The sequence below is a fragment of the Talpa europaea genome (genome assembly GCF_964194135.1).
Source record: "Talpa europaea genome assembly, chromosome: 2".
Classification (NCBI taxonomy): domain Eukaryota; kingdom Metazoa; phylum Chordata; class Mammalia; order Eulipotyphla; family Talpidae; genus Talpa; species Talpa europaea.
In genome coordinates, this window is record NC_140068.1 from 546,164 (window position 1) to 563,170 (window position 17,007).

General features: G+C 69.9%; 1 protein-coding gene across 3 annotated transcripts in view; it reads right to left on the reverse strand.

The window, feature by feature from the left end:
• Window positions 1-1,872: 1,872 nt before the first annotated feature.
• AFDN (afadin, adherens junction formation factor) overlaps window positions 1,873-17,007 on the reverse strand; it is a gene marked incomplete at its 5' end in the record, with an annotated part of 67,601 nt that continues 52,466 nt past the window's right edge. For 2 of the 3 annotated variants that reach the window (XM_084228517.1, XM_084228518.1), the window contains 11 exons: window positions 1,873-2,248; window positions 2,639-2,723; window positions 3,798-4,059; window positions 6,171-6,326; window positions 11,446-12,399; window positions 12,770-12,955; window positions 13,266-13,354; window positions 13,692-13,886; window positions 14,829-14,947; window positions 15,253-15,326; window positions 15,472-15,537. In XM_084228517.1, the coding sequence (XP_084084643.1) occupies window positions 2,104-2,248; window positions 2,639-2,723; window positions 3,798-4,059; window positions 6,171-6,326; window positions 11,446-12,399; window positions 12,770-12,955; window positions 13,266-13,354; window positions 13,692-13,886; window positions 14,829-14,947; window positions 15,253-15,326; window positions 15,472-15,537 (2,331 nt within the window). In that variant the 3' untranslated portion in view covers window positions 1,873-2,103. Of the gene's footprint in view, window positions 2,249-2,638; window positions 2,724-3,785; window positions 4,060-6,170; window positions 6,327-11,445; window positions 12,400-12,769; window positions 12,956-13,265; window positions 13,355-13,691; window positions 13,887-14,828; window positions 14,948-15,252; window positions 15,327-15,471; window positions 15,538-17,007 lie in introns of all 3 variants that reach the window. The other variant, XM_084228516.1, reaches the window with a different exon arrangement.

The window sequence follows — 17,007 nt, forward strand, 5'->3', positions numbered from 1 at the left end:
GGCTCGCCGCGTGGCTCCCCGCGCGTGGCGGAGGTGGGGCGTCTGGGGCGCGGGGGGCGCGCGGGCGGGGCTCGCGGGCGGGGCGGGGCGGGCGCCGTAGGGAGGGCGCGGGGGGCCGCCGCGGGGACACGACGGCGCAGGGGACCCCGGGGCCTGCCGAGGGGCCGGCCGGGCAGCGCCGGTCTGGACGCCCACGCCCCCCCCCTCCCCCCCCGCCCAGGCGGCGCCTGACCCCCCGCGCGGGGCGCCCCGGCCCGACGGCAGCGCCTGGCAAATCCTCTTTCCCGTCGAGGCCCTGGGCAGACCCTGCCCGCTGGGGTCCGGGCAGGAGACGCGGGACCCCACGGGCCCGGCCCACAGAGGGCACCTCGCCCTCCCTGAGCTTGTCCTCCCGAGCCTCCCGCGCGTTGCCCCCCTGGCGTGGACGCCGCAGCTCCGGCGGGTCTCTGCCCGCCCTCCCCACAGCCCGCCCGGCTCCCCGCACTGCGCCAGCCCGCGCCCTGCTCTGGGGCCCCGCGGGGAAGGCCCGGGGGCGCCCACAACCAGGGCAGGGCCGAGTCTGGGGCCGGGACCCTGGGTGCCCTCCCGGCAGCCGCGGCAGGCAGGGGGGCGGCTCCGGCGGGCCCTGGGGTCAGACCGAGGAGCCGGGGCCCTCCGTGCCCAGGACGTCCGACCCCTGCGGAGGCGGCGCGCAGGACCCCCGCCCCGGGGACACGCAGCGCGCAGGCTGGGGACGCCGCCCTCCCGGCACGAGTCACGGCAGACGCACCAAATCCATCAAAGTTTATTAAAAACAGGCGGCGACCGGGATACAGCAGACACGGAGCGGCAGGGGGACCCGTCCCCCGCAGACGCGCCCGGGCGCCCGCGCTTTCACACTCGCCCGAGGGCGCGGCCAGGCTCCGCCGGCCGCCAGGCTCCGCCGGCCGCCCCTCCTGGGCCCCCACACAGTAGTTCACCCGCGGCTCAGAGCGGACGGGCAGAGCCCGGGGCTGCCCTGCCGCCCCCAGCCCCGCTCGCGGCCCCCGCGCTCTCTCCCCAGCCACGGACGCGGTGAAAACACGCTTTCAAGTAAAAACCCTGATAAACATTGAAAAATATCTACACTCGCGTTTCTGTGATTCAGCAGGCGGCTCTCGCGAAAGTGACGGCCGCGGGCGGGGCCGCCCCCCCCACCGCGTGGAAGGTGCGCGCGGTCCCCGCGCGGCGCGGGCGGCAGAGGCGGCTGCCCCACCGCACGCCCGGGCTGTCAGGGTGATGCGCTCGCAGTCAGGGGCGCCGCTGTCCTGCCCCCCCGGGCGGCGCGGTGAGGCCGTCTCCCCAGCACCAGCCGCGGACCCGCAGCCCAAGACGCGACAGGGTGACCAAGGGCCCAGCGGGCGAGGAGGGAGCGACCCCGGCGGACGCAGGCGACCCGGCGAGTCCCGGCCTGGGGCGGGCAGCCTGTGCGTCCGGACAGGTCCCCGCCGCCCGCAGCCCCCCGCCCCGGCCCGGTTCTCGCTCGGGGCAGCTCCGACACCCAGGGGTCCCCTTAACAGACCCCCCTGGTGGCATCTAAAACACTCAGTAGTTTCCCACTGAAGTGCCACCTTCACGATCAACAATGGTTTACTAGCCTACTGCAGTCCAGTCTTTATAAAAATAAAATTCCTTAAGCTGAAATCCTCGCAGCTGTCTACCCGGCAGAAGTCTTAAAAACCAAACGTTCAGAGCCGGTCGGGAGGGCGCGTCCTCTGAGGAGCGGGGCCTGGACACGCTGAGAAGGCGCTACAGGGGCGTGGGCCCCGCTGTCCCGCCGCGTGGCCGCGCGCCCGTCTCGGCGAAGACCCTGGGCTCCGTGGGAGTGGGCAGCCGCGCCAGGTGCCCGGCCCGGCCCCTCGCCCTGCCCCTTCCGCTTCAGACTCCTAAGCCGCTAGCCAAGGCTTCTTCGTGTAAGTCAGGCGACGAGGAATCAGACTCTTTAGGGCGTATAAATGGCAATCTCGGCAAAATATAATCTCTTGGGGTCGGGGCACCACTGAACCCCGTGTTTGGGAAAAGCAGCGCTGGAGGCGGCACAGGGCGCCCCTCCCCCGCTCCCGGGTGCCGCCACCCTCCACCCGTTCACTTCGTGTTCAGCTCGTTCTCCAGCTCCGTCAGCTTCCGCGAGGCCTTCACTTTATTGGACACGTCTTGGCCTTGTGAGAAGAGCCGCTGCCGCTCTCGGAACGTCAGGCTCTCGGGGGCTCCAGGCAGACCCGCCTCCTGGCTGCGTGGGGGAAGCGCGGTCAGGGCCAGAGGAACAGCTCATGCACGGCCGGCAGGCCTCCCGGAGAGCCGCGCCCCGGCCGGCGTGCCCACGGTGGGGTCCCTCGGCAGCGCCCCCCAGCCCAGGTGCGCCACGACAGAGGCCGCCGGGGCTCTCCAGCAGGCGCACCCGGGGCTCTCAGGCCGAGCCGGGGGCTGGGCGGACACACCCGCCGCAGCCGCCTGGACCCCGGCGGAGCAGCAGGGGCACCAGCCGCGGAAGGAGAGCGCCCGCCCGCCGGCCGGCGTCACACCACCACCCAGGCCGGCCCGAGGCCCGGACCCGCAGTCCAGCTGCGGACGCAAACCTGCTGCGAGTCCCCCGGGTCTGCCCGTCCCGCGGCGGAGGTACCTTTTAGACAGTTTCTCCCGCGAGTCGCGATGACCGTCGTGGGCACCGGCAAGAGTCCCCGTGGATCCCATGTAGGAGTTTGGACCTTTGCCGTGAAAGAAAGAGTCAAAGTTGAGGTGCGTTACCTGCAGAGCCCTCCTGGGCAGGGGCGTGGCGAGGCGGGGCCGGGCTGGCCGCACCTCCCGCCGAGGCCCATCGCAGTGCCCACGAGCGCCAGGCCCAGGGAGGGCGGGATGTCCGAGGAGCCGCAGCTAAAAGGCCACCCGAGAAGGTCACGATCATTAACTCAGAAGAAAAGTCCACAGGGGATGGACTTCAGTGGTCAGCAAAGCCACTCGGGCACTGCCCACAGACTTTTTTTTACAAAATCATTGAAGTGACGGGCAAATGAGGCCCAAAGACGAAGAACAAATCCCAAGCCTGAGGCGCCCCCTTCCGGGAGATGCGCCGACTTTTCCTTCGGAATAACGACCATGACCGTGAGAACAAGACCTTTCAGATGAAGCCGCGACCAGCGGACACAGCTGCTGACCGAACACCGACAGGCCCAGCGGGATGGCGCTGGGGTCCGCCTGCCCGGCCGGGTGGGGGGCGCCGCTGGCCGGGGCGTCCCGGGAGCCGCTGCCACCCGCCCGGCCGACAGGAGGCCCCGCGCGCGTCAAGTGAGGAACACGCGCCCCGCACCGTGATGCGCCAGCGGACAGAGAATCATCTTTGGGGCGCGGAGGGCGGAGAGGCCGCCGCCCGGACGCCGCTGATTGAGGCCGAGGGAGGCCGCCGGGCCGTGATCGAGACGCGGGGCTTAATTCTCAGGCGTGAAATCAGGGGGCCGATCGTCCCCGGAGGAGACCCAGGCGGGCAGGCTCCGCGCCGGCTGCGAGCGTGAGACCCAAGGCCAAAGCGCAGGGGTGCGGCTGCCGTGGCGGGGGCGGGGGGTTACCTCTCCCTCGGGGCCCCCCGAGCTGCGGGAGGCCTGGCGGCTTTGGCGGGGGCAGGGGTGCGCCTGCGGGGCGAGCGGCGCCGTGGGCCCCGGCCGAGGGGGGCGGGGAAGACCTGGCGAGGACGATGCCATCGGAGACGGGGCGCGGCCTAGGGGCGGCGGGCGGGCGCCCGGGGGACGGTCTGCGGCGGGCGGGCGCGTCCTGACCTGCCGGGCTGCCGGCCGCTGCCTCCTCCTCCTCCTCCTCCTCCTCCTCGTAGGCGACGAACTTGGCGGTGTAGAGCGAGTCGGGGGACAGGGCCTGCGCCTGCAGGTAGGAGGCGCCGCGCTGCGGCGGGGGGGGCGGGGGGCCTGGGCTGGGGGGGCCGTAGCCCCGGGGCAGCGGGGGGCGGCCCAGGCCCGGCTCCCCACGCTCGGCCTCGTCGTGCTGCCGGCGCCGCGCGGCCTCCAGGCGGCTGTAGTATCCGTCCTCCTGGCGCCTCTGCGGGAGGACACGCCAGGTGAGGTCAGAGGTCGCGGGCCTCGCGCGCACCCACCGGCCCCGCACCTGCCCCGCAAGACACTGAAGCCCCAGGGGGAGCAGCCCCACACCCCACTCCTGAGGCGGCGACCGCCCTCCCTCGCCTGGCCGCGCTGGGCTCTGCTCCTCCCGGCTCTCCCGACCCGCCTCCGCCTCGGCAGGGAGGTGACTCACCTGTACCGCTGAGGACAAACACCAAACCCCACCCGGCCGGGCCCCGTGGCTCCCGGGCTGGCGGCCTCGCGGCGCAGGGAGCCCCGCCTGCGTCCAGCTCCTCGGGGAGCGCCCGCGACCATCCACCACCGCCGCGACCGTCCCAGAGCCGCACCTGCCCGAGCGCCCCCAGGCCTCGGCGGCCCCCAGGCGGCAGGACGGCCCCCGGGGGCAGGAGCCCCCCGCCCCGACACAGGTGCACAGACCACAGGCGACAGCGTTCAAGGGATTTTAACATGGAAAAAGGCAACAGCACAGTTGGTTCGACACGGACAGGCGCTGGGACGCGAGAAGCAGGAAACGGGGGAGTTAGACGGGGCCTCAGGCCCGGAGCCCACCCGGGGGCCCCGCTGGCTGGCGCAGGGTGGAGGTCGCGGCCCCTGCTCCTCCTCACGCCTCCGGGGACTCTGGCCTCGCGCCAGTCACCGCCTCCTCCTGGAGGGGACGCGGCAGGCCCAGCCCCGGGACCCGCCTCTCTGTTCTTACTGGGTCCGCCAGGTCCTGCAGGAAAACGTCCTGACGTACTTTCTACACAAAACCAGAGTTCGCTCGGGGCGGGAAGTGGAATCTGGAATGACCCGCGTGGCTTTTCAGTGGAGGGACCAGGAATCTTAGAAATTACAGGAACAGCAGTTGCTGACGGTGCTTGGGGCGCACGCGGGCACGCTAGGAGCAGGCACAGAGGCGCAAGTCCCGAAGACGCCACCCGACACGCAAGCGAGCACGTTTCTGCGCCAAGCAAGCCCGTCCACGGACACTGCCTGAAAACAGGATGTTCGGCGTGTCTGGCATGGCCGCTCAGGGACGGAAGCAGTGACTGGCCACAGTGCACGCGATGCCAGCACGGGCTGGGAGCGCACGGGACACCGGATCCGCCGAGGGCTTGGAGGGCAGCAGCCGTCCCCACGCCGCCCACAGGCCGAGGGCGCAGGGCGGGCAACCTGACCACAGGCCTGGCCTGGAGGGCCGGGCTGTGCACGCAGCAGGAGCACGGTGGACACCAGGAAGGCTGAGGGAGGGCCAGGTCGGGACTCGCCCTCGGGCAAGGCGCCCCAACCCCACAGCTGGCACGCGGGGCCCGGCTGAGCCTGCCCACAAGCCGCGTGGCAAGAGAGTGGAGGGGCGGCGGCGCGAGGGAGGCCGCGGTCTCCGCGCCCGAGCGCCCCTCCTCTGCTCGCTCTTGCGCAGAGACGCGGGTGCACGTCTGCCGCCTCAGGTCGCCGCTGGCCTGTCCCTGCCAGACCACAAGCCACGAAAGGCCCCCACGCAGTCTTGGGCGGGCGGGGCACCGTGAGTTAGTGCAGAGGAGGAGCAATAAAAACGAAAGCTGCCCGCCGTGCGGCGCCTCCACCTTCACAGAAGGGACGCGGCGGCCAGCGGCAGGCGGCCGGGGCCTGGGGCACCGCGGCGTGGGCCGCACAGGTGGCGCCGCCGTGTCCACCCGGGACCAGTGAGGCCAGCTGGCGTCTGAAGATGCAGCTAGGACAACCTGAATGAGAAAACCCACACACGGAACAGACAGCCCCGAACCTCCACTGGCCACGGCCAGCAGGGAGGAGCCTCTGGGCATCGGCGGGGAACGCGCAGGCGTCACCCCGGGCCCCGCTGCACCCACGGCCCCACAGCTGCACCCCGTGTGAGCAGGGCTGAACCTGCGCCGCGGCAGGCCTGCCTGGGCCGGGAAAGACAGACCCGGGGAGCCGGCCGGGCCGGGGCCCGAGGTCAGGCCGAGAGAGCTCCGCGCAGGGCCCAGCAGACAGGAGAGGTGGGTAGAGCAGAGCCAGACCCAGGCCCCGGCCTCGCGCCCCAGGACGCGCCCGCCCCTCTGCCCAGCCAGCTACGGCCTAGAGGACCAGGACCTTCTCTTCGGCGTCGCGCTTGGCCCGCTCGTCGTCCTGGCGCCGCCGCTCGTCGTCCTGGCGCTGCCGCTCGTCCTCCTGGCGGGCCCGGTCCTCCGCCTCCCGCCTCCGCAGCTCCTCCAGCTGCTGCCGCCGCCGGCGCTCCTCGTCCTGTAACTAACAGCAGCCCCGTCGGTGCGGCCACAGCGCCACGGCCACAGCGCGCCACGGCACACACAGGCGCAGACGCCAGGACACGCGCCCGCCCGGGCCGGCACCGCCTGCGCGGCCCAGGACACGAGGGCCTCACACGCCACAGGACAGGCACGACTCTCACACGGACAGACCCGAGGCGAAGAGGGACAAACAGACGCGCGGAGAGACAGAACCCGGCTGACAAACACGCTCAACGCCCATCACCCCGGCGACGCGAGCTGGGCCCCGGGAGGGCAGCGCTGGCCCTCGCCCCCGGCCGGGGCCTCCCTCCCCGCTCCTGCCCACCTCGGCCCGAACACGCCCGGGAACGACCCGCCCACGTCCTCTCCCGGCCCCAGGACCCGCCTTTCTGCCACCAGGCCAGCACACCCGCCCTCGCCGGCCCGGCCTCGGCCCGGCCACACCCTCCGCGCCGCAGGGCAGACAGGCCAGGCGGACACACGGGCCCTCGCCCAGGACCTGCTCAGAGCACACACGGGAAGCGCCGGCTTCTGGCCCAAACGGTGTCTGCCTGGACCGAAACCCCCCAAAACCCAGGCTCTCGCGCTCGCCGGACTGCTAAAGAAACAAGAGCGGGCCTCGCGGGGAAGCAGCGGGTTAGCGGGTGCTACACGAGCACCGGCTGCCGGCTCACGGTGACGCCGTTCCAGAACCAGAAGTGCTTCTAGAGAAGACACCTTCGCTCCCTGAGGCAGAAGGAGTCGGGGCGGGGGCGGGGGGAGAGCGGCGTGGGGCAGCGGCAGCAGCCGAGGCGGGGACGCCAGGGCCCCCCCCCCCCCGCGGGGCCCACGCCCACGGCCGCGTCGCCAGAACTCAGGAGCCGCCAGACAGCCGAGGAGCAGCAGCCCCCAAACGAAAGACGCCGTGAAGCCACAACTAACAACGCTACGTGCAGAGAGGGACCGCGGGGAGACCCAAGCGGCCCTCCGGCGCCCGGCACGGCACGCGCGGGCCGGGGCGAGCCCCTCCGCCTCAGGAAAACAAGCTCCGAGCGCGGAAGGCAGCTCGCGCTGAAGAGCCGGCGAGGCGCCTCCCGCACGCGGAGCACCTTTTACAGAAGGCGACAGTCACAGCCGCCGTCACGGTCCCGGTCCCAGCACGGAGGCGCCTGCGGCCCGGCGCCGGGCGTGTCCTCCGGAGACCCTGCTCTCCGGCGGGGCGGCGGTCAGCCCCTCCCGTGCCCCCGCCGTGTTCAGGGCCCCGCCCCCGGGGTCAGCCCCCTCCCCTTGGGGGCGGCTTCACACCTCCCTTTCCAGCTTTGTGCTCTGACCGCGCGATGCTCTCCCCCCGCCCCCCACAAAAAAGCAGGAAGCAGAGATGAACCCTCCACCCCTCCCAGCTCCCAGCGGCGCCGCGCGGGACGGCAGACTCTCCCGCGGCCGCTGAGCTGCAAGGCAACGGTTCCTGGTTTTAAGTCAAAGAAAAGCCTTGAGCTGCCGCGTCTGCAGGAGCTCAGAATGGACCCGCAGCGCCGACGGCGAGCGGAGACCGCAGAGCCCAGGAGGCGCGGGGACCCCCGCGGCATGCGCGGGCAGCCCCAGGGTGGCCACGGACGGCCCGTCCCCGAGATGGACACCGAGGTCTGTGTCCGTGACTTGGCCCCACGACGACGTACTGACGCGTTTCTCTCCTGGGAAAGGGAACGTCCTCGCGGTGACAATCCCGGGGCCGGGCCCCGTTCCTCGCCCTCCCCACCGAGCGGACCCGGGCCTGTGAGCGCGAGGCCCGCGAACACCACTCTGTCGCCCGCCGCAGGGCTGGCCGGGATGCCCGGCAGCAGGACAAGTCCTCCTGGGACGCGCGGCACTGGCCTGCTCCCGACTTCCCAGCTAAGGGCGACCGGCGGCCCCTCCGAAGCTGGGCCCGCGGCCCGGGGGCTGCCAGTCCGCGCGGCAGAGGCAGGAGGGGCGGGGTGGCGGCATTGCAGGATGCCGGACTCCCCACTCACGCCCACCTGCTCCCCTCCCAGGGGCCGTCTGTCCGCAGGCCCTGGGCCTTCCGGGCCGGTACGAAGGCCGCTGCTTCCCCGGCTCGGGCCTCCCTGCAGGCACTGGCAGCCTGCCCGCGGGCTGCCCACACGGTCGCAGCCTGGGACACCAGTGGAGGGGCCCCTAGGAGGAGCCTGTGGAGCCCAGAGTCTCGGGGTGCTGGCTGACCCCCTGAACACTGGACATGTCCCTGCACAACCCGTGCCGCCAGGAGTGGGCACACAGGCAGCCCCCCGCCCCCCCACCCCCGCGCCAGCACACACGGCTGCCTCTGGACGCCTGCTGACCCACCGGCAGGCGGGTACATGGTGGGGGGAGCGCTCTCTAGAGGGCTGGGCACCATGAGGAAGGGTGAACGCGGGCAGGAAAGGGCCTCGGGCCCCTGGGGCTCCTGGAGAGCTGAGGTGCGGACCAGCACTGCACGGGAGGCCACAGGGTGGCCTGGAAGAGCACAGCGGCAGGCTGAGGCGGCACCCGTGAGCAGCAGGACGGGCAGGGAGTCTTCAGCCCGGAGGCTTGCACGGGGTCTTGAGTGAGGGTGTCAGTGGGGACAGCAGACGCCCGGGAGGTGGCAGACAGTAGGCGGCAGGTGGCGCTGGGCCCCGGGCTCCTGGGGGAGCTGCAGGCTCACCTCCTTTCTGGGACCTGGCAAGGTGCCAGCCTCACCCCCCATCGCACCCACAAGGAGCCCCAGGGGCTCCAACGCCGCACAAGGCCAGGAGGCCCTGGCTCTGCCCCGGCAGGGGAGGCTGCTGCAGGGGCCTGAGGTGTGGCAGTCGAGATCCGTGGGAATGCCGGGAATCACCATCTTTCAGAGAAAAAAAGTGATGAGCTATTTCTGTGAAAGAAAAGCCTGGTGCGGACTCACGGGCTCTTGCCAGCACACAGCCTCCGCCAGAGCTGCCCAGCTGGCGGGGCCGCGCCCGGCACGCAGCAGGAGGCAGGAGAGACACAGCTGCCGCGTCTCACCCGCAGCGGGACGACATCAAGTCCAGAGAAGATGCCTCCAGTCCCCATGGAGGGCGACTCGTCCGGGAGAGGGTGCTCTGGAGGGACGCTGCCGCCGTGACGTCCCCCCTCAAAGACGGGGCTGTCACTGGGGGAACGGGCCCAGGAAGTCCCAGCTGCCTGCACCAGGGGCCCCGAGACCTCTGACGCGCGCCTCGGCCACTTCAGTGCTGGCCCAGACAGGGGCCGCCAGGGCTGCCGCCGGTCAGGGCTCACTCAGGCAGGACGGCGCCCCCTCCGCTGGGGCCGCAAGCACCGCCCAGGGATCTGGGCCCCCCCAGCCCCGGGCCCCCGCACGGGCAGGCCCGTTCAGCGACAAGAACAAAATAGGTCATTTGTCGCAAAATTCAGGTGCGCGTGCGCCGACGCCCACGTGAGATGCGCAGAATCAACTTATGATTAACACAGAGAAAAGGTCAAAACCATGAACAAACAGAACACGAGAAGGGACGGAGAGGCGGGCGCGAGGCCACCACACTGGGCCACGGCCCGGACGCCCTCGCACACACACCAGCACGACGGAGGAAGGAGGTCAGGACAGGAGGAAGGACCGAAGGCAAAGAAACGAGGACATACCAAATCTAGAACAGAGATTGCTGGCAGAGCAGTCTGCTGCAGGCGACAGAGAGGGAGAAAAGAAAGGTGAGGTGTGAAACGGGTTCGGGTTAGCCCTGTCCCTCCACCAGCTCAGCCGCCGCCGCTGAGGGCTCCCCGAGGGGCAGCCGGGACCCCAGGCTGACTTCCAGGCTTCAGAACAGACAAGTGTCCGCCGGGCGTCGGGCAGGCGAGCTCCCGCGTTAGACACGTACACGGAGGACGTCAGCTCCCGACTCTTCCTCGGGGACTGAGACGTTAACCCGACCGCGAGTCGAGAGACACGCGGCGGCTGGAGCTACGCGGTCACGGAAACCCCTGCGCACACGCTGCTTCTCGCGCAGAGGCCGCGGGACGCGGGGTTCTGGCTGTCTGGACAGAGCGCTCCCCGCGAACGCGGGGCCGCCCGGCAGGACAGTGCGGGGGTCCTCGCGGAGCCGCCGGCTCTTCTGTCATTGACAGGGTCGCCCCAAAACATGAACGACGCCTGCTTTTTCACACAGACCCCGGTTCTGGCGTCAGGGCTTAACTCCAGGGGCCGTCCTTCCCGCGCGGCGCGGCCTGGCGCAGGGCTGGGCTCTGCCCGCAAAGCGGCGGCCTCTCGGGAGCTCCTGTGCCGCACGAGACTCGGCACCAGCCGTTTAAAACAGGCTCCTTCAAAGAAAACCGTCGGGACGGCGAGGCCGGCCCTCCCGCGGGGCCTGCTGGACGCCCCGCGGGACGGCAACAGCCGGCCGTGGCCCTCGCCTGAGGGACGGGCGGGTCGGTTCAGCACCGGCCGAGAACACGGGTGGCGGCCGGCGCGGGCGGAAGAGGCCGCCCTGAGGGCCCCAGGCTCTGGGCCGCCGCCCGCTGCCGGGCCGCCCGGGCGGGAGAGTGGCCGCGACCACCGTCGCTGGTGTGGCGTCCAGGCTTCACGCCGGAAGGTGGAATTTTAAAGAAAATCCACGACGTGAAAAGGCCTTTAGAATATTCGATCAAAAAGGAAAGAAAGGAGTAAAGCGCGAGGCTCCGCGGCGATTCTCCCGGGAGGGCGGCCGAGAGCCTCCTTCCGCCTTTCGCTGGGCATTTTCGCCACTGGCTGCGCTAAACCGCTACAGACGTTACCTTTCTCCGCGTGTCCCACACGGCAGGAACAAGCGCTGTCGCGACGGGGGGCGTCGAGAACACCCGCAGGCCCCGCGTCTCCAGAGCGAGCCGGCCCCGCCCGGCCCGGCCCGGCCCGGCCCGCGCAGCGGGGAGGCCCGAGCAGAGGTCACCTTCTCCCCTCGCCGTGCTGGGGACGGGCCAGGGCCGGCGGGGGTGCCGGCCTGCAGGGTGCCCGGGCGTGGGGCACAGGGCCCTGCGGCCCAGGAGGCCTGAGGAATTTACTTTCTGGCCCCTTAGGAAGAAAACCCGCCCACCTGCTCCGGCTCTAACTGGCCCCCAGCGGCGCTGGCCCACCGCGTGTCCTCCGGCCCCTCCGGCCCCTCCGCCCCCACGGCCCTCACCCGCGCCCTGCGCTCGGCCTCCAGGCGCTGCATGAGCAGCAAGGCGTCCACGTCGTCGTCCTCGTCGTCCTCGTCGTCCTCGTCCTTCTGCTTGGCCTCCTGCAGCCGCTTCTGGAACTGCCACTCCAGCATGAGCCTGCGCAGGCGGTCGCTGTCCTCGGCGCTGCGCTCCGGCTTGCCCTGCAGCTCCTGGATCTCGGCGCTCAGCATGTCCACGATGTGCATCTGCTGCTGCTTCTCCAGCTTCTCCCGCGCGTCCCGCTTCCAGGGGTCGGGGGACAGGCTGTCCCCCGAGGCCAGCCCCTCCTTGCTCACGGTGATGTACTGCAGGTCGCGGCGCTCGATGGTGCGCGGCTGCTGCTGGGGCTGCAGCTCCCGGATCACCGTCTCCGGGGGCTTCTCGGGCTTCAGCAGGGGCGCGGGCGCGGGGCCGGGCGCGGGGCCGGGCGCGGGGGGCGCACGCATCTGCCCCAGCTTCCGCTCCTGCTCCCGCCGCCTGCGCTCCCGCTCCTCCTCCAGCCGCGCCTTCTCCTTCTCGTACCAGCGCTGCTGCTCCTCGCGCTTCCTGCGCTCTGCGGCCTGGGCCTGGGCCTGGGCCTGGGCGGGGGCCGCCGGGGGGCCCAGCGGGCCGGGAGCAGGCGGCGGGGGCAGAGGCAGATCTGGGGGGGCCCCGTCAAAGTCACTCGGGCAGCGCACGGGGGGCGGCGGGGGCGGCGGGGGCAGGTCGGAGGGCGGGGGCGGGGCGCCGGTCCCGGGGGTCTTCCAGCGGCCCGGCCCGCTCTTGGTCAGCGTGGAGGCCGGGGTGCCCGCCTTGGAGGAGGGGGCCAGGTGCTCCTGGCTGCACGCGCTGGAGCCCAGGGAGGAGCTGGGGTTCACCCACACGTCGCTGTCGCCCCTGCGCCCCAGCGGGAAGGCGAGGTCGTCCCGGAGCTCCTCCTGCGAGTGCGCCGCGCGCTGCCCGGGGAGAGGACACGGCACGTCACTGCTCCCGCGGACAGGGCTGCAGACCCACGCACGCATCCTCCCCGGGGGCAGCAGATCCCGGAGTGGCTATGGGGGTCCTCGGTGCCGCGGGGAGGGGGCGGCCACAGCCTCAGCCCTCGGCAGCCAGAGGCTCTGCGGGCACCGCGGGGAGCTCTCGGCCCGGCTGGTGGCATTTCTCAGCGCGAGAACAGGGGCTCCTCACGGTCGTGCGCTCCCTGCCGCCCTCTCTCCAGACTCCAGCCCAAGCCACCAGAGAGAAAGAGCAACAGCAGAGTTGCCCAGAAGCCTCGGGTGGCCCCCCACCGCCGCCCCGGGGTGGTGATCCAGGCTGCGGCCTCACCTGCAGGGCGGCGGCGGTGGGGCTGCCATCCGGGTGCGCCAGGGCCTTTTCCTCATAACTAGGCCACTGGGTGGCGGGCGGAGCCGAGCGGTCCTGGGCCCTGGCGGCCGGGAAGGTGAAGTAGTCCCTGGTGTAGGTCTGCGTGGGGATGGGGTAGGCCTCGGGTCTGGGTGGGGGCGTCTGCTCCTGCGCACGGGAGGAAGAGTCCTCAGTTTGGACAGTGGGAGAATTAGAATCCCAAAGAGCCGTTTTAAAAATACGGCAAATACTTGAACAACGGTTAGAAACGACAAGCGTCTGTCTCACACGGAGGGTAGCGAAAACCGCTTTGCTTTGCCCAGACGCAACCGTCTCCGCCACTGCGCCCGTCGCGCTAGAACACGGAGACGCGACGCCGAGAATCGCGCGTGAGCGGGCCGAGCGCCGCGCACCCCCCACCCGCTGGAAGACGGGCGCCACGGGCCTGGGGGCGAGACGAGCTGGCTCATCTGCCGACCTCTGCACACAGGTTCCCCGTGGACACGGACGTGATCCTGGCTGCTCCGGGGGCGGGTGGGCCCTTCCCACTGGGGCTGGGAGGCTGATCTGTGGAGTCAGGGAGAAGAGAGGACGGCTAAGCCCGCGACCCCCGTGGTCCCGACGGGCGGGGCACCCACACGGCGCGTCCCGGGGCACAGGCGAGCGGGTGCTTTCTGGGGCCCGGATCGCAGCGCCAGGGCCAACAGCCTGACCCATGACCAGAGGCTGAAGCGTATCCAGGGTGGCTGGACAGCGACACGGCAGCCTGGGCACGAGTGTCCGCCCACACCCCGCGCTCCTTCCCGCGCGGCCCTCGGGAGTGGGATGGCCGCGGCGTTCCCGCAGGAGTCTGCCCGCCCCCCAGGGCGGCGGGCGGTGCTCCCCGCACAGGGCGGGCGCTTACTGGCGACGTTGGGGCTGGAGCGGTGGTCGGCTCTGTTCTTCACGAGCCTGTCGTCGGCCGGCAGCCGCGTGGGCTCGCTGTACTCGGCCCAGGGCAGCTGGGGGCTCTCGGGGGACCCGTTCTGCGCGGAGTTGTTGTAGAGCTCAAAGCCTTCGCTCTTCGGCCGGGGTTTGCCTGGGCCACGACGGTCTGAAACTGCAAGGGAAGGCGCGGGGGCGCGTCAGGGGTGCGGGCCGCTCTGAGCACCCCGCTCAGTTTGAGAAGACGTGGCTTCAAACACCGAAGGTTCCCAAAGGGAGATCTTTCGAGCAGAACGAACAGCATCTCCACGTCAGGGAGGACTTCCCTGAGGACGCACAAGTCTTAACGCCACGTTCTACTGGAGCTGGTGGAAAAAGCACTTTTTCAAAGTTGACTTTCACGTGAACTTACCTATTTCAAGTAGCAAAAGTTCTCATTTTTTAAAGCCCAAGGTAAATAAATGCACTTCCCCCACTTCTTACAGCAGGTCAGCTCTGGGTTGTCAGGGCGGAGGGCCCTGGGCCCCGCCAGCCCTGACCTCCCGCAGCCCCCGGCCCCTCCCCGACTGGGACCGACAGGCATGCTGAGCGCTAGGAGGAAGGCGAAAGGCTGAGCCGGGCCCGGGCTCCAGTGCGGCCTCCAGGCAGGTCCTGCTCCCGCACGGTTCAGCGGACACAGGCGCGGGTGCCCGGGCTCCTGTGCTCGCGCAGCAGGGCGGCGACCACACCTGGGATCTGTGTCTCTGGACACGGGCTTCCACCTGAGAGCGCGTCGGCCAGCTCGGGCCCGGCACACGCGCCCCTGCCAGCGTGCTGCGCGCAGGCCGGCCCACCGCCGCCCCTCCAGGAGCAGATCCGCGTGTTCTCTGAGGACTTGACCCACAGCTGACTGGCCCTCCTCTGCCTCCACCCGACCACGGTCTCCGCGTGGCCTGCCCCGCCAGCCTGCGCAGAGGGAGGCCAGACGGGGCCTAGGGAGTGACAGCAGGCTGCTAGGGCGCTGGCCGCGCCTGGACCCTGGACCCAGGACTGTGAAGCGCCCAGCGCCCTGCAGGTGGTCCCTGGGGACACTCGTGGGGGGCGGGCACGCAGGGCACTCGCCCGCCTCAGGCCTCACCTCTCTGCATCATGGGGGACGGCTGGTTGAGCAGGGTGGCCAGGCCGTGGTAGATGGCGCCTTGCTTTGCCACTTCCAGTGTCACCACCGAACTGGTTCTGGTCATGAGCTCTGCGGCCCTGGGGAGAGAGGGCCGCCCCGGAGGCAAAGGAAGTTCAGGGCCTACTCTGTCCGGCGGGGGCGGGCGAGCACGCCACCTGCCACCCGCACCAGCACTGACCGAGGCCCACCACCCACAAGGACACGCGCCCGCGAGAACCGGTGAGCCGATGCTGTGAGACATCGGAGCGCTGAGCCTGGGCGCTCTGCAGGCTGCACGGAGCCGCTCCAGACCAGGCTAGAAGCTGGCAATTTGTGGGTGAAGGAAACGTCAGCTGCGCCCAGAGCCTGCGCTCGCAGAGGCCCCGAGCAAACACAAGCGTACCTTTCCTGAGAGAGCCCCACCAGACTCCGGCCGTCCACGCTGAGGAGCTGGTCGCCCGCGGCCAGTCGTCCATCCTGGGCCAGTGTCGGGAGGCAGGCGCCGAGGGGCAGGGAGGGATAGGGCCGTCAGCAATGTGCCCCAGGGCTTCGGGACAAGGCGCCGCCACGACACCCAGGCCTGTGCCAGCCCGCGCCACACAAGCCGCGCCCGCGTACTGACCACGTCGGCGGCGCCTCCCTTCACGACAGACTTGACGTAGATTCCGAGTTTATCTTGACCAGCACCCTGGGGGAGGAGAGACAGGTGGAAGTGGGCAAGGAGCGGCGCTGGGCGAGGCTGGGGCCCGGCTCTTTCCACGCAGAGAGAAAGCACGCGGGCGCACGAACACTGTGCCGGGGAGCTCAGCCTCTTCACTAAACAGACAGCAGCAGGACGTCCACAGCCTCAGACTCCAAGTGAGAAAACCCGCTCCTCAAAGCCAGGGGCCAAGGCGCCTGTGGCGAGTGGGGGGCCGCAGGTCCCGCCCACCGGGCACCAGGGCGGCCTGGCCCTGGCCGCTTCCTTTTCCCATTAAAGAAAACTGCTGCGGGGGCCTTGCTGTCCCAGCCAGCCAGACACTGGCAAGCAGCTAAGAAAAGGGCCTCACGTCGTGGGGCTGAAGACGGAACATCCCTTTGTTTTTTGTCCTTGGTCATAGTAAGAAAAGCACCTCTCAGTAAATACATTGGGCAATAAAAGATACGTCTAAGAATATTGTAAGTACGTGGCACAGAGAATTACTTGCTTAACCATGAAACCCTGAATAATTGGGCCCACTTGACAATGGGAAATGACCACTGTGCACGGGCATGTGCCCGCTGAGCAGCCCCGAGCTGGCCGCAGTTTTCCTTAGATGGACGTTCCGTAAAGAAGCCTTGAAATGATTCATAACGTTGATTCCGCCGGGAGCGTCTAGGTAGGAAAAAGTTCTAATAACTGATAACCAGGAAGCAACTGGCCTCTGGCTGCAGGCCACGCGGACAGCGCCGTCTCCTGACACTGCAGCCTTGGCGACAGGCGGGGCCGAGGACTGCTCGCTGCCCCACGGAGTTGTTTAGGCTGAAATCATGAGTCTAAATTTTAATTATCTATCAACTTTTAAGGTCGTTTCTTTTCCCAAAAACACGTAGGCGCCAAAACGTCTATGGGAAAGGAACGTACTGATTGTTTTTGTTTTGCATGCGATGATGTCATCCCATCGCTGGCCTTAACGTGTAAAGACCCGCTGAGACCCTCCGCAGCCGATGCTGGCACCAAAATAAGAGTGTCGGCGTCTGCCGCACCCCCCCACCCCCCGCCCCAGCCCTCAGGTTTGGCCTCGGCCGTCTCATCCTTTCAGGGACACCTGACCCGACATTCTGCCGGAACTGGTCTTCGACAGAAAACCACCACCAGCGTCGGCGTATCAGCCGGTATCTTCACGTGAAGCTGGAATTTCAAATTAAAGCCAACGTGCAGCAACCCGCAGGGGTGCCCTGGCCTGGCTCCCTGGGCAGCGCTGGGCCTGCGGGAGCCTGGGCACGCGACGGACTCACTCCAGGGCGCCAGCCCCCAATCAGATGCCCTCACGGGCCAGGCGTCGCCGCCCTGCCCTCCGCTGTGAGGCTCGGCTGTGCCCCAGCAAACACTGGTGGCCCGGCCGGGGCTGAGCTCTGGGGCACACCAGGCCCGCACCGGCAGCCACGCTCAGCAGGCAGAGGGCTGCTCCCTCCCTGG